Here is a 14,488-nt window from a genome sequence, read left to right on the forward strand (position 1 = left end):
TATCATAGTTATATGATAAGATTGATAACAACAACACAAACGACAGACCACGATGTAGAGAAGAATATAAGGTGATAACACTCGGCATGGTAAAAAAAGACAAAAGTTACTGCTTACTTTTCACCGGCAATTTATAATTTTTATTACTTTGTTATTTGTTAATGTTTACTGAGGATTGTGGTAAATAGTAAATAATCGAGGTTCGTGGCGTTTGTGCTCTGTTGGTAATTTGATTATTTGAGCTTTATGGAAGCTTAACGCTCAACGGAATTCGGTAATTGAAAATCTTACATTAATATTTATAGTTTCAACTTATATTATGCATTTCTGAGTTACCACTTGCCTAATGGTGATTGGTAACTTGTATTGTGTAATGACAACTAACTAGAATGAATAACGATATTTTGGTAATTGGTTTGTTGGTAGGTACTTCAAATTAGAAGTTTAAATCTTTGGCTAGAAATCTTGAATCTATTAATACCGATGTTACATAGGTTTTACATGTCCAGGACTACGAGATTATTTATTGTATGAAAAATACTGCAATATATTAATACCACTGTGTTATTATGCAATCTGACAATTCTGACAACGATCCAACAGACTCACAGGATTGTGAAGAAATTGTTGAGGAAACCTTGATTCATGTTGTCGTGGATAATGCTGATGAAATGTCTATTTTGAACCCAAATAGCAACGTCCGAGTGATAGCCATTGACTCTGATTCTCCAGCATTACAAATTGAAAACAAGGTACTTAGATGTTTACTTCATTTTTTTAAATTTGGCAGTAAGTTTTCATATCAAATTGATTACTATTTGATAAAGTCGTTAAAAAAATGAAGAATACATTTATATTTCAAATATAAATGGATAAAATTTATTTTACTTGGAAATATTCCACAAAAAAATTTAACTGATTGTCCTAGAATAGGCCCTAAGAACTAGTATTTTGTAAAATAACCATTCTATACCAACCTAGTAGATTAGATCTATGACTAAAAACATTATATGACATATTTTAAACAAGATTAATTAATATATAGGTATATAATTTAATAGTTATTTAATATTTAATATAAAGCCAATGTAGACTGATGGCCTACAACTAAGGAACAAAACAAATCTTATGTGAAATTCAAACCATTAAAAAACTTAATCATTAATGAGTAATTCTCCACTATATATCTTGTGCACACAGATTTAAATATAAAAACAGTTCATGCTGAAGCTGTTCTGCAAACGATTTTATAATTGACTTCCCTCCCATCGCAACAGCGGCGTGCTCAGCTTTTTCGAAAGGAGGGGAATATTCAGTTTTGACTTGTCACATACCCGTGGGGGACTTTGCCCCCCCCACATCCCCTTCCACTGGATTTATATTTTAATTAACGTTATCCCCCGGAACAACTTAGAATAACCATTTTAACCTTCAACTTTAAACTTCAAACTTTTTAATAAATTTAGACTTTCAAATTGAAATATTAATAAATAATTGTTTCCCATTCGTAAATACATAATATACATGTAAGTTTAATATATTATTTTAACTTTATAGTTTACTATATTATATTTACTGTATATTAACTATATAATTTTTATTAACTAAAGGACAATTTCTATTTTGCTTGGCTTCTTGGCCATCTCATCTAACACTCCGTTTAGCAATTAGGAATGGGTAATGAGGTACAAATCACAATGTTATATAAATAATACAGGTAACATATTATTCAAAATTAATATTTTATAAAATGTTACTAAACATAATTATAGACCTTATACTAGTGCCTTAGTATACTAGTATCTAGGTCTATGAATTATATATACTTTATAATAATATGCATGACAAAATAATTGTTTATTTTGTCATGATAATATGTATGATAATATTTAACATAACTAAAAAATTTAATTTAATTAAAACTAATTAGGTAGGTACCTACACATTACACACTACATTTTTTTTCTGAGTAAACCAAAACTATCGAAGAATTATAAATTACGCATAACAAAAGTTCTTGGGGAGGATATGACACCCTCATCCCCCCTGTGAGCACGCCCTTGCATCGCAATCCCCTTATATTAGATCCATCTACTCGAACAACTCTGGGAATCTCCCACAGAGTTAGAAAAGAAATTGGTGTCGTGATTTAAATAATGAATAATTAAAAAAAAAATAAAAAAAAAAATAGGTTGTCCTTTCACTGGATGTCTTTTTCCTTAGTCTCATGTTAATAAATTCTGTACTTATCAAATATTCTTACTGTACCCAAGGACACAGATTTTTCTTAAAATTAATAAGAAAATAAAATTATTAAAAACTCAATATTGTTGATTTCTGTTTTTAGATATTTCATTTTAATGAATGGAAATATATACCTGGAACTGCTATGTTTTTTGAGCGAAAAAACGAAGTAAAAAAAATTGATCCTCTGTATGATAATAGATGTGGAACTGTTTTACAATATGTTGGTTCTACTCGTAAATGTTTAGAAATGACAAAAAAAGATAATGCACAATAATCTAATTATTTTTTTACAGTTTAGAGTACTAAATTTGATATTTTTAATTTGAACTCCTACAAGACTACAGCGTAATTTAAATAATTTTGTTTATATTATCTGTTTTTTTTTATATATATTATTTGTAAATATTTTAACAAAAGTAATTTGTGACTTTCAACACATCATTTATCTTTTAGGTCACTACACTTTTTCCATTACACACTTATTGCATACACCATATTTGTTTTATTTTGTTATAAGTGTTGTGCTTCTTTTATCCACTTAGTAGTTAGTTGGATATAATGTTTTTTTTTTTTTTTTTTTAAATTGCATTATATTTATTTAGTTCAAAAATTTTTACAATTAAAGCTATAATATTACAAAAAAGTGTCATAATGGAGTTAACATACAAAAAAAAAACAGATAATTTAATTTCTGTACATCAGTTACTATATTATAAATTATAAAATATGATAAGAAACATATTATTTTAATCTTGATTTATATTTAGCATAATATTATGCTTACTGTTTATCAATAATATTGTATTCTCCCTATTATGTAATGTATTCTCCCTAATAATTATAATTAGTAATGACTTGAATTAAAATGTTGTACATCAATATTTTTATGAGGATGTCGCACCCGCATGTGTTGTATCCGTCTTACACATGTACGACATAGGAAATGTTCGTTCGCTAGTTTCAATAGGGTATTGTCAGTTTTGATATTAGAGTGAATCCACCTATTATTAAACTTTTAGGTAGCAACATTATCTGTGTTCTCTCGTTTGTTTTTTACAGTGAGTTATGAACATTTTAAAATATTCATAATTTACATACCCATAACTCACTTAAAAATTAAAATATCGTAAAAAAACCAACAAGAGAACACAGATAATGTTGCTATCTAAAAGTTTGATAATAGGCAAGCCTGGGCAAGTTAATGATAATTTTTAACTGAGTTAAATTAAGTTAATGGAAAACATTTTAAAAAGTTTAAAGTTAATAGTTAATCTAATTCTTTTTTTAACTCAGTTAAGTTAAAAGTTATATGAACATTTTCAATTAACTTATTAACTTAAGTTAAGTTATTTTTTTTATTTTTTTATATATATAATATCTATATAAATAATAAAAATCCTAAATATTATTGACCACAGGAAATAGCCAATAGCTTTTCTATATATAGGTATTGAATTAATATAATTATGTAGTAAGTATGAAAAAAATACAAAATTGAAAATGCCGAAACAAATACAATCTTTTGATTTATTAACACACTAATACAGACAACTGACAAGTATTATACATTTTTTTTAAATTATTAAATAAAAATAACATGGTATTTAAGAATGTACTCTGAATACTTTTTCAGGAAACTAAAAGTCTAAAACTGTTTGAGAATATAGCCAACTATATACTTCATTATATTTATTATTTAATTATTTATAAATTAACTTAACTCGAATTTGATTAAAAGTAACTCGTTATTTATTGAGTTTATATCAATTAAAATAAGTCAAGTTAAAAATTAAGTTTATGAAAATTAAATTTTAAAAAGTTAAGTTAAAAGTTAAAATTAACTTAACTTTTAACTTTTTAACGTGTTTATGTCCAGGCTTGATAATAGGTGGGTACACTCTAATATCAAAACCGACAATACCCTATTGAAACTAGCAAAAGATAATTTGCTAGGTCGTACGTGTGTAAGACGAAGACAACACATGCCGGTTAGACGTCCTCTTAATACAGTGATGTAAACTTTGATTAACCAATTTGTTTGAAATTTATAATGTTCTTGTAATTTATTTTGCTTAAAAAATGTATATATGCCAAATGAAATTTTACAATACAGTATAATAATTATTAATCAGAAGATAAAGTATGTAATACTATGTTAGGCGGAGATTGAAGGAAGCCAGAATATATATTATATATGTATGTTAACACTTACCTGCATATCTGGGCGGTAGCTATAGGCACTGGTAACTGGTAAGAGGGCATTTGCCTGGGGCGCAGTTATACAAAAGGTGTTATTTCATCGAATGGCATTCTCAATCTAAATATGACAATTTACAAAAAAAAACTTGTTTATTTTCAGCTTAATTGGATAGGGGGCGCAAATTTGATTTTATGCCAAAAGTGTTACTGATTCTTGCTATGCCCCTACTGAATATTTCTTAAGTCAATATACAATTTGTACTTATTTAGTTTTAGCAAACAGTTCTTTTTATTTAACTATAGGTTGGAAAAGTTAAACCTATTGTTGATAAGTTTCTTCACTATGAAATTACAACTGTCCAATGGGTGTACACATTTTTTGTTGTTATTGAGCAATTTTATTAAAAATCTTGGAGACAAATATGAATAAAATGAATAGGTAGTGAAACATTTGTATCTATTAAATTATTTTTTAAACTAATAGTTAATAAATAAATTATATTACAATAATAAAGATAAATATAACATTATACAATAATTATAATAATAAGTAGTAATAGTAATAATATTATAATAATTAAATAATAATAACATAAAATAAATTTATGTTTAAAACATTGATTTACCGTTCAGTCAATTTTTTTGATTAAAAATACTAGGTGGGTAACTAAAAATAATGACTTGTATAAAATAGTCAAAAGATATAGGTATACACACGAGTTGAAAGTAGAGAATCGATAAAATATAATTTATTTTGTTGGAGAAATCGGTAGTATTTTAATGACCAAATATACAAATACTTGTAAGTAATTGTACTATCATTCTTATTGATGCAATTGAACTACCATTGGCAAATCAGATTTCCTCTAAGATAGTAATAACAGTAAATTTAGCCACTAAAAATACATAAGATTTGAACAAGTATAATAAAGACTGATTTTTGGATCACCCTGTGGACAAAGTATAGAATAATACAAGTTGTCCAAGTAATAACCTAAATACATGGTAGGTACTTGTAAAGTTCTAAGTTTAAATGTGTTTAATTCATAATACATAAGTACAATACATGATAATAAAACGCTAAGTGTAGTAATCTTACTTGAAAATTGACAAATTATTTCAAATTAGGAACAACCAATGAGACCCTAATTGAAAAAATAAATATATGCCGTTATTTTTTTGTCCCCTGGTACGGTTACATATTTCGATTTTCTAAATTAAAAATCAATCAAGACTCAAGAGTGAATGCTAAATACTACTCATGAAAAATTATCAACATCCTCACAATAAATAATAGTTATTATGTCCTAAGAAAACACAAATGAACAATAAATGTAAACACTCAACATTGCTATTCTCTAGTCTATGTACACATAATAATAAGTAATAACTTCTAATAATACAAAGTAAATTAATCAAAGTGAATATTCATAATTAACGCATATAGGTAGGTACTAACTCTTTTTAATTTCTCACAAAATATATTTATAACAGACTCTAGATTATACAAATATTGTGTTAGAATATAATGTAGTAGGCTGTTTTGTGATAATTAATACAGTTGAAAATTAAAAATTGCTATGACTTTTAACTTTCCGTTGTAAAATTAAAAATTATTTTAACAACATTTTGTCTATAATCGTAAACATAACTATAAAATATAGATAAAATAATAGTCATAAACTAAAAATAAAGAATATATAGACTTAAATATTGAAATATTTAAAAGTAAATCTTTTTACGCTGTTTATGTTGTTGTAATGGTCCAAATATTAATGTAAGAATGATATCACAAGCTAGCTTCATATTTCTGCCCTGGAAAAATATAAATCAATAAACAATTACCTACCTACCTATTATAGTTTTAGTAGTTAGGTATGTACTATACACTATAAATTATAGAACTAAACTAAGTACTAAGTATATAGATAATATGTTTAGATATTGTATATTTTATTTAAAATAAATTTACCACCTAACCTACCTATATCATACAAGTCTTAATACATAATTTGTTCTAACCATTTAAACTTATAATTTATATAACAGTACTATTTAAAAAAATGTACTTTCCGCCTTATTTTTGGTTTATTGTTAAAAATTAAATATAATAGATATTGACTATTATGGCACAATCTAATCCAATAATTATCGTATTATTTGATAATTACAAATATAAGAAAGTTATTAGTTAGGTATAGGTAATAATAAGTTTATTACTCAATATTATTATTTAGATTATAAGGAATTACTTAAGAAATTAATGATTTTTCTTTAGCATTACAGTCAAATAATTTAGAACTTATATCAATTTATGATTATTTTTATTATATATTTATTTTATTTTTATAATTTAATATTATCATATTATATGATTACATAATACATACATGGATACATATGCGCGACTAGATCTCTAAAACGAGGGGTGCTAAATCTGTGAATACATCACAGGGCCGTGGGGGGGGCAAAGCCCCCCACACCCTCTAAACATAGACCAACTTTAATCGATACATAAAAACTTTAAAAAATATATTAAGACTTTTTACAAAAATAAAAAACTGAACAACATTTATAATACTCTTTTTTTACTACAATATCAGAAACATATTAAAACATTTTAATTTCATAATCCTGTAAAATAAATACCTAATTTATACATTTGAAATCAGCATAATTTTTATGGGTTTCATGCAATATTTATTCAAAATAGTTTCGGTGTTTATCTGGTTGAATAAATCTTTTTCAATATTCTACAAAGATGAATAACAAATTACATTATACCTACGACCAAACAGTTAAACATTTTTTCAGTAAATTTCCTATTATTTAAAAACATAAAATTCATAATTATACTATAAGTATATAATAATAATTATATATAAAAAACAAGGGGTGCTAAATTTTAACTTGGGGGTGCTAAAGACCTTTATGCACCCCCCTAGTTGCGCCACTGCATCCAAATTGAATGGATGCCAGGAAAAGGAAAACCTATGAAGGTAGTACATATAAAACAAATTATATCAGATATTAGAAAATATTCATATTATAGAGAATAAAAAGAGGTGGAAGTTTTGGATAGAAAAGAATGGAGAAATATTATGTCAATTATCCAAACTCTATACTTATACAAAATTACGGATCATAGTACCTATCTAGAAAATGTATTGCAGTGCAAATCTATGTACCAATTAGGTATTACACAAATTTAGTCTATGGTGTTGAGAAGTTGAGTACCTAGTAAGAATATTTTTTTTTCTTTTTATTTACGTTCATAAAATATTAACTCGAACCATAGTCCATGTTTGATCGTGTGTGAAAAAGATAGATATTCAGAAATGTTATCTAAAAAAAATTGTTAATATAATATGGATTTCTCACTTATTATGTTTACTTCCAAAATATAAATATTTATGCTCGCTATTACTGTTTTAACGAAAATTTAAAATTATTCTTAATACAACAAGCCCATATATGATACATCGAAAAAAGTTATATTTAAAAAAAACTCAGGATGTGTCCCGACACTCAAGTTACAACCTTTTAGGGGGGGGATACAACAATACCCACCTGCCCATACACATTTTTAAAGTAATAGTATATATACAACGATAGAAAATTAAATGTTAAATTATAAAATATTGATGGTAGGTAATAATAAATTTAACCTAAAGACTATTTTACTAATTTTGTACGATAAATATAATACTTAATACCTAATGTATAATGCCATGAGAAAAACTTACATTATTGGAATTGATCTGACAAACACTTGTTGAATCCGTTATATTATCATGAAACGTTTATCCAGCGATCTATGCTATACTCTAGAGCAGCTATCCATCTAATAAAAATCAATTAAATTTACAATCATTATTAATTCCTAATGCATTTTAATTAGTAATCCAATTATCACAACGTGATTTTTGTCCACACCTTCTTTTGTCTATTTCAGTGTCTGTATAAAAATAGAAATATCTAAATGACAAGTCTGGAGGTATAAGCTCGAACGCGAATTTCCTTACACTAGCGTTAACGGAACTTTGCACTTTGTAACCGTGGAGACAAGCCATTCCTGTGAGTTTAAGAAATACAATCACTTCTAACGACTTAAAAATATTTTAAATAAATAAATAAATAAATGAATAATAGTTACCGTTAGCAAATCGGGTTACGCTGTCCACGAAAAAATACAGCCTAGCACCTTTAAGAACGCAGTAGTATTTTTTCCACGATTTTCCACAGTGGTGCACCAACGTGGAGAGGAAACCCTGGCAGTCCGATTGTGGATCAATGGTGACCACAGATTTTAAGTTATCCTCGGCTAGCCATTCCATCGACTGTAAGAAGCGTAAAAAATTAAACTCGAACAATTGAACTCATTTATAAATAGGTATATATTATATTATATTTGACTGTCGCTGACATGGAAACAAATTGAGAGTATATATCAATGAACGCGACCATTAGGCCAAGGACGTTGGGACAATTAGGATTAATTGGGTACGATAATAATCCATTTAAGACGCTATTTTTAAATAATTTAATAATGCTATATTTTTGGTGTGTTAAATAAATATATAACAATATTATTTGTTAGGTACCTACTGTATTTTAATCTTTGAATTTTGTATCAGTAATATAGGTGATATAGTACCTAATATTTGTATTTTGTTTGTTTTTTTTTTCGTTTTCTCAGATCAAACACAACTGTAGACAACTGTCAACTGCACTTACTGGACATTTGGTAGCTTCGCTGAGCGCTCCGATCCACCGGTCCGCGTTTTCTGCACTGTTTGCTGCTATGTGCAATCTTGTTTTCTTGTGGTCTTTCCTTTCCAGTCGAAAGCTGTACATTCTTCCCGTGTCCGATGTCTGCATTACGGTGAAACCTTTAAGATTTAGTGCTCCTAAAGGATGTCTGTCCTAAAGTCATAACAATTCATTAATACCTACAGAAATAAATACAACGGGTGACTGCAAGAACGTACTCTCTTCAAAGACGCAGACTTATAGTAGTAGAGACAATTATCAGTCTTGAGACAAAAATATCTGGGCTGCCAACAGTTTTTCATTTTTTTCGTTCCAATGCTAAATTTCCATAGTTTACTGGCTATGATAATGCGATTTTCAATTGTGGATGGTTCGATTACTGGTGTTAAGATATCACAGGTTCTGGCGACTTCCAATTCCAAGACGTCAGAACCACTATGTGCGACATTGACAAATTCCGAATGTGATGCATCGAGAACACACATGTCATTGATGCTTATAATTATGTCGCCCACTTGGAGACCAGAGTTTTCTGCAGCTGTTCCCGTTTCAATTGCGGATACTACGACCGGTTTAGCCCCGTGAATACGAAAACCGAATTCTCCAGATTCGCGTTTTACCATTAAACGTTCATCGCTATCTATACATATTTAAACGACTTGTTAATATTGTTTTAATATTCAAATATTTTACAGCATACCGAAAGATTTTGAAGCGATTCTTTTGAACATTTCTAAACTCGATTTTCTGTGTACCATTCTGTGCGTGATTGTTTGATATTTTACTCGGAACTCGTGTTCTGAACATGTAGATTCAATGGAATCTCTTCGTTTTAACTCAGGCGAACATTTAATATCTGGATAAAAAAATAATATAAAACGTATTAATAAAATTTTAATACTAATAATAATAATAATAATAATAATAAAATAATTAATATAGACGCATGGCATATCTGACAATACCTGGCAAATCTGAAGGCTTTTTCCATACATAGAACTCTTCTATTTCGTCTATATATACCCATGAGAAAGATGTAAACGGTGTTGTATAGACACCTGACCAATCATCATCATCTGAATGAAGGCTAGAACTACTTCCATTTAATCTTTCCATACTTACATTGGTAGATCTAGTCATTGGCCTAGGAATAAGTACATATTATGGCAACATATTTTACAACATTTTATCTTTTACCTACCTTCCTTTTTCTTTTACATGTTTTACCCTTTCTTCAGATTTAGCTCGAGTTTGCTCTGACCTAGTGTTTCTTCCTCTATCTTCTGAACGATATCGTTTTGTCAATCGTTTTATAGGCGTAGTAGGTGGTTCTTCTGGAGAATCCCCAAAACCTTCAGGTGGCTTAACGATATTTATTACATCGCTATTTGTATTACTAGTATAGTCTTCGGTATTGCATAGTGTACATCTAGATAATAATGACACCCTACTACACGGATCACTGTAAAAAACTGAATCGCTTCCTGGACTAATAGAACGTAGAGACTCTGCGCTTACTGTCTTCAGGTTCAAATTATTTATTTGAGATAAATAATTTATTTGGGACGAATTTGTTTGTAATGCACAATTTGGCTTGTCTTCTATGTGAAATTCAGTTTTTGATTTTTCCATAGTATCTAGATTTATTTGTGGTTTTCTATGAATTTCGGGAAGTGATTCCCTCCGTTTTTCCGGTTTATTTACTACCGTAGGTTTCTTATCAGTAGAGCTGCAAATACATTTTAGTATTAATACATTATAAATGTTTTATTATTTGACTTACTTAATTGATGTCACAGCTCCTATACTTTTTCTTCTAGGACTTGGCCTTCTGCGTCGTTCTGGTGCTTTTGAAGACTCATCGGAAGAATAGACAGGTATTGATATTTTAGTCGCAAAACCATTGCCCATCAACTTCTAAAATATAACTTTTTTTAAACATACTTTACTTAACGCATAATATAAATAATTAAAAAGTAATTGCCTTAATTAAATTGGGATTAGTATCATCTGTATGACATTTAGCTGTTATACGGTTACCTGTAAAATATTCATATTTTGTAGTACTTAAAAAAAAATGAAATAAAATATATTCGTCATTACTTGATATTAGATCCGGATTATTCAATTTATTTGATTCTTCTAAAGGTTTTGATTTGTTCTTTGGTATGGACCTAAAATTATAAATTAATTATACGAAAATAAATTTGTTTCTCTATAATGGACGTATAAGATAGTAAGTAAATAAAAGCAATAGAGTATAGTGCATAGTAAGCGATAATTGTTTTTGAAATTGTCTAAGTTATACACATGCATTTCCATGGGATTTTTTTTTATATTATTGTATATGCACAATACATAATATATATATATATATATATATATAAAAACCCGGAATTTATATTATTCTTTAACCTCAAATCGCGACCTAAGGTAATAATTATTCTATGCTTAACGACCTGCATCGAGCGGACCCTAATAAGCTCTATTTTCTTGTCTAGAATTTTGCTTTATTACAACCTATCGTTGATGTGCTCACTTAGCCAATTTTAAGATGGATTTCGGTCTTATTCTTGTATTCTCGTCTGATGAACCACAACTCCTATTATCCTCTATACTGCACTTCACGCTGTAACTAAAATAGTGATCGTTTTTATTCACTATCGAAATGTTATGTGTTGATTTTTTATTGATTTAAAGTAAATCAAACTATCAAATATGGAATCAATTATGTGAAGTATAGAAAACGTGTGCTTGTCATGCATGCAATAGATTGAGTAATAAAATGACATATTTATAGAAAATGTTAAAAAACCTAGAGTCATACGTGTAAGAGATCGAAATATTATTAACAATACTTTTTTAAAATAATGGAAACAAAAATTGTATAGGTACCTTCCGGATGTACTGCTTTCGTCATCACTTGAGTCTTCGCCGTCTCCGAGTTCTTCATCAATCGGGTCAGTTGGATCAATCGTAGTCTGTAAATAACAGCCATATTTTTTTTTAACTAAAAAAATATACAGGGAAAAAATTCGACGGGAGTGGGTGGTCATAACAAATTTAAAAGTAGTTAATATCACATGTATTTTATTTGATATAAATAAATGATGCAATTATTAATTCTTTAGGAAAAGGGAGGTGGATTCCCTTGAAAACATTTTATTTGTATTTATTTTTGATTCTTTGATTTACTTACATCGTGATCAAACATAGGATGAGGTAAACTGTATTTAGAAGATTCACTGTCAAATGAACTGCTTGTAACTGACGGACCTTGAGTTGGAGTAGTGGTGTAAGAAGCACTATCTGTAGCTGTTACATAATCTTCAGTAGAAGTTGATACTTCAGACGGCTCCATTGCCGATTGGCAATTAGTTCCTAAAAGGTTTAGACTATTTCCTTGTTCAATGAGGTCTGAAGATTTCAATGGCAGATCAGTGTATCTTATTATCTTTTTTTGTACTACGTCACTCAAGTTATCTTCTTTTAGTTTTGTTTTCTTGGATGAACTTTCAAACTGTAAGACCTATATAATTATATATTAGTATTTTATGAAGTGAATTCAGAATTACATTTAATACGACTATTTTAGATTAATAGAAAACAATAAATATTATTGGACATTTTCTAATTAAATACTAGCAACACTCAAACACTTATCAGGTAGGTTAGTATTTATACATTTTAAGTATTTTATTTTTACTAAAGTCACATTGCTTAATATTTATTAATCATTAATATCGTTAAAGCTTTTGATAGTTATATTGTTATATTATTATAATTTATACGTAACTACTAATAGTACAATTAAATAACCAAACAAAAAATGTTATCAAACGTACTTAGGCAACTAGTACTTTTTTTTAATTTGATGAAATTTTCAATCAACATATTTGTTGGCTACCTATGGAAAGTTAGACTATTATATGAGCACAATTTTTATGTTTACTGCATGCAACTGTTTGGTTTTTAGTGTTTACACTAGGTTTATTAAAAACGAGTGAATTTACGTAGTATTTTATATTGTTTGTAGAGATAGGATCGACTAAGATTTTATTAATTTTATTATTTAATTAATTTGTTATTACATATTTTTTTTAAAACATAGATAGTAAATATTACAGCAATACAAATTATTTACAATATCTTTATGTATACAAATATTGTTTTCGAAAAAATGGACAAAAACTTACAAAAAAATTATTCATATAAATCAAATCAAATATTATCATAACGAGTTATGAACGGTGACGCAGTAACGTCCCTTTGGCATAATAATATTACTTATAATAATACAAACCTAAAAATAAAATAGTGTATTTGTAAACAATATTTATAGGTAATTTTGATGAAATAGGTACAATAATTTATGTCAAACATTCAATATCGAGTTCATTAAATTTATATATACCATATAGGTACCACTGAATCTAGTAATAACGTAACATTTCCGGATCAGTTAGTAGTTTGTATAATATAATTGTATTATGTTTGTTAACTAATAATATAGATTTAAAAGAACCGTGTATACTTCAAACTTTAAACATACTTACCATTAGTTAAATTTAAAAAAAAAAATGTTTTCTTTTAATAAATAACCATAGTAATCTGATAATCTCAAAATAATAAACTTATCATAATATGGTTATACTGTTATAGTATAGTATTATACTAGTCATTTTAGGTTCAGAGTAGAGCGATGCGAATTAAGCGTGTTTAGTTAGTTCAAATAGTAGAAGAATACTAATATAACACGTACATATTAATGACCAACGACGAGGTATACTCAACAACTGTTAACTATACTATACAAAGAGAGCAAGTTCCTCGATTTTTATTAACACTTATTTTATGGTGTAAATACTAAATTCTACTTACAGTAGTTTGAGATAGATCACTTGGTTCTTGTTCATTTGAAGACGATGGCGTTTTTGTTCTACATTTGTTTGGTGACTCAGATAAACAAACACTACTCTTAGACTTATAAATTCCTTCACAAAGAATGCTTTCGTTTTCGTGAAAATTTTCCAAAGAACCTTCAACAGTCTAAAAATACATTTCGGCTATCAATGTAAAATAAGGAATAAAAACTATTTTTCCATAGGTTGATTTAAATTAATTTAATCATACTTGATTATGTATGGTACTTACAATACATATAATGTGTAAATGTGTTTAATTTGGTGATTTATGAAAATGTTGGAGGGAAATAAAATAGAAATGATTTTAAACAAAAATATCATAGTTGTGTTTTAAATATATAATC

The 14,488-nt window shown here is 27.7% G+C and overlaps 2 protein-coding genes across 7 annotated transcripts in view; one reads left to right on the forward strand and one right to left on the reverse strand.

Moving 5' to 3' along the window:
• The first annotated feature begins 67 nt into the window (after positions 1–67).
• Positions 68–4,280, forward strand: LOC107173135 (uncharacterized). 3 transcript variants are annotated; one of them, XM_015523532.2, is made up of 3 exons: positions 68–422; positions 495–752; positions 2,348–4,280. In XM_015523532.2, the coding sequence occupies exons 2-3, from the start codon at positions 570–572 to the stop codon at positions 2,519–2,521; spliced, it is 357 nt and encodes a 118-aa protein (XP_015379018.1). In that variant the 5' UTR covers positions 68–422; positions 495–569; the 3' UTR covers positions 2,522–4,280. The 3 variants fall into 3 exon arrangements, with proteins under 3 accessions (XP_015379018.1, XP_015379020.1, XP_015379019.1); XM_015523534.2 differs by having other exon boundaries at positions 68–274; positions 427–752; XM_015523533.2 differs by having other exon boundaries at positions 68–274.
• Positions 4,281–4,929: 649 nt separating this feature from the next.
• The window catches only part of LOC107173168 (uncharacterized), a 186,136-nt gene continuing 176,577 nt past the window's right edge, over positions 4,930–14,488 (reverse strand). For 2 of the 4 annotated variants that reach the window (XM_089227485.1, XM_089227486.1), the window contains exons 11-25: positions 14,101–14,268; positions 12,419–12,748; positions 12,115–12,200; positions 11,759–11,854; positions 11,204–11,393; positions 11,003–11,136; positions 10,421–10,948; positions 10,185–10,363; positions 9,920–10,075; positions 9,438–9,859; positions 9,184–9,372; positions 8,603–8,786; positions 8,383–8,521; positions 8,193–8,290; positions 4,930–6,261 (exon numbers count right to left, since the gene is read on the reverse strand). In XM_089227485.1, the coding sequence (XP_089083611.1) occupies positions 8,239–8,290; positions 8,383–8,521; positions 8,603–8,786; positions 9,184–9,372; positions 9,438–9,859; positions 9,920–10,075; positions 10,185–10,363; positions 10,421–10,948; positions 11,003–11,136; positions 11,204–11,393; positions 11,759–11,854; positions 12,115–12,200; positions 12,419–12,748; positions 14,101–14,268 (2,853 nt within the window). In that variant the 3' untranslated portion in view covers positions 4,930–6,261; positions 8,193–8,238. The remainder of the gene's footprint in view (positions 6,262–8,192; positions 8,291–8,382; positions 8,522–8,602; positions 8,787–9,183; positions 9,373–9,437; positions 9,860–9,919; positions 10,076–10,184; positions 10,364–10,420; positions 10,949–11,002; positions 11,137–11,203; positions 11,394–11,758; positions 11,855–12,114; positions 12,201–12,418; positions 12,749–14,100; positions 14,269–14,488) is intronic. The other 2 variants (XM_089227487.1, XM_089227488.1) reach the window with 2 other exon arrangements.

This window comes from Diuraphis noxia, unplaced genomic scaffold, assembly GCF_037042655.1.
Source record: "Diuraphis noxia isolate RWA-SAM2 unplaced genomic scaffold, SU_Dnox_SAM2 contig0004, whole genome shotgun sequence".
NCBI lineage: Eukaryota > Metazoa > Arthropoda > Insecta > Hemiptera > Aphididae > Diuraphis > Diuraphis noxia.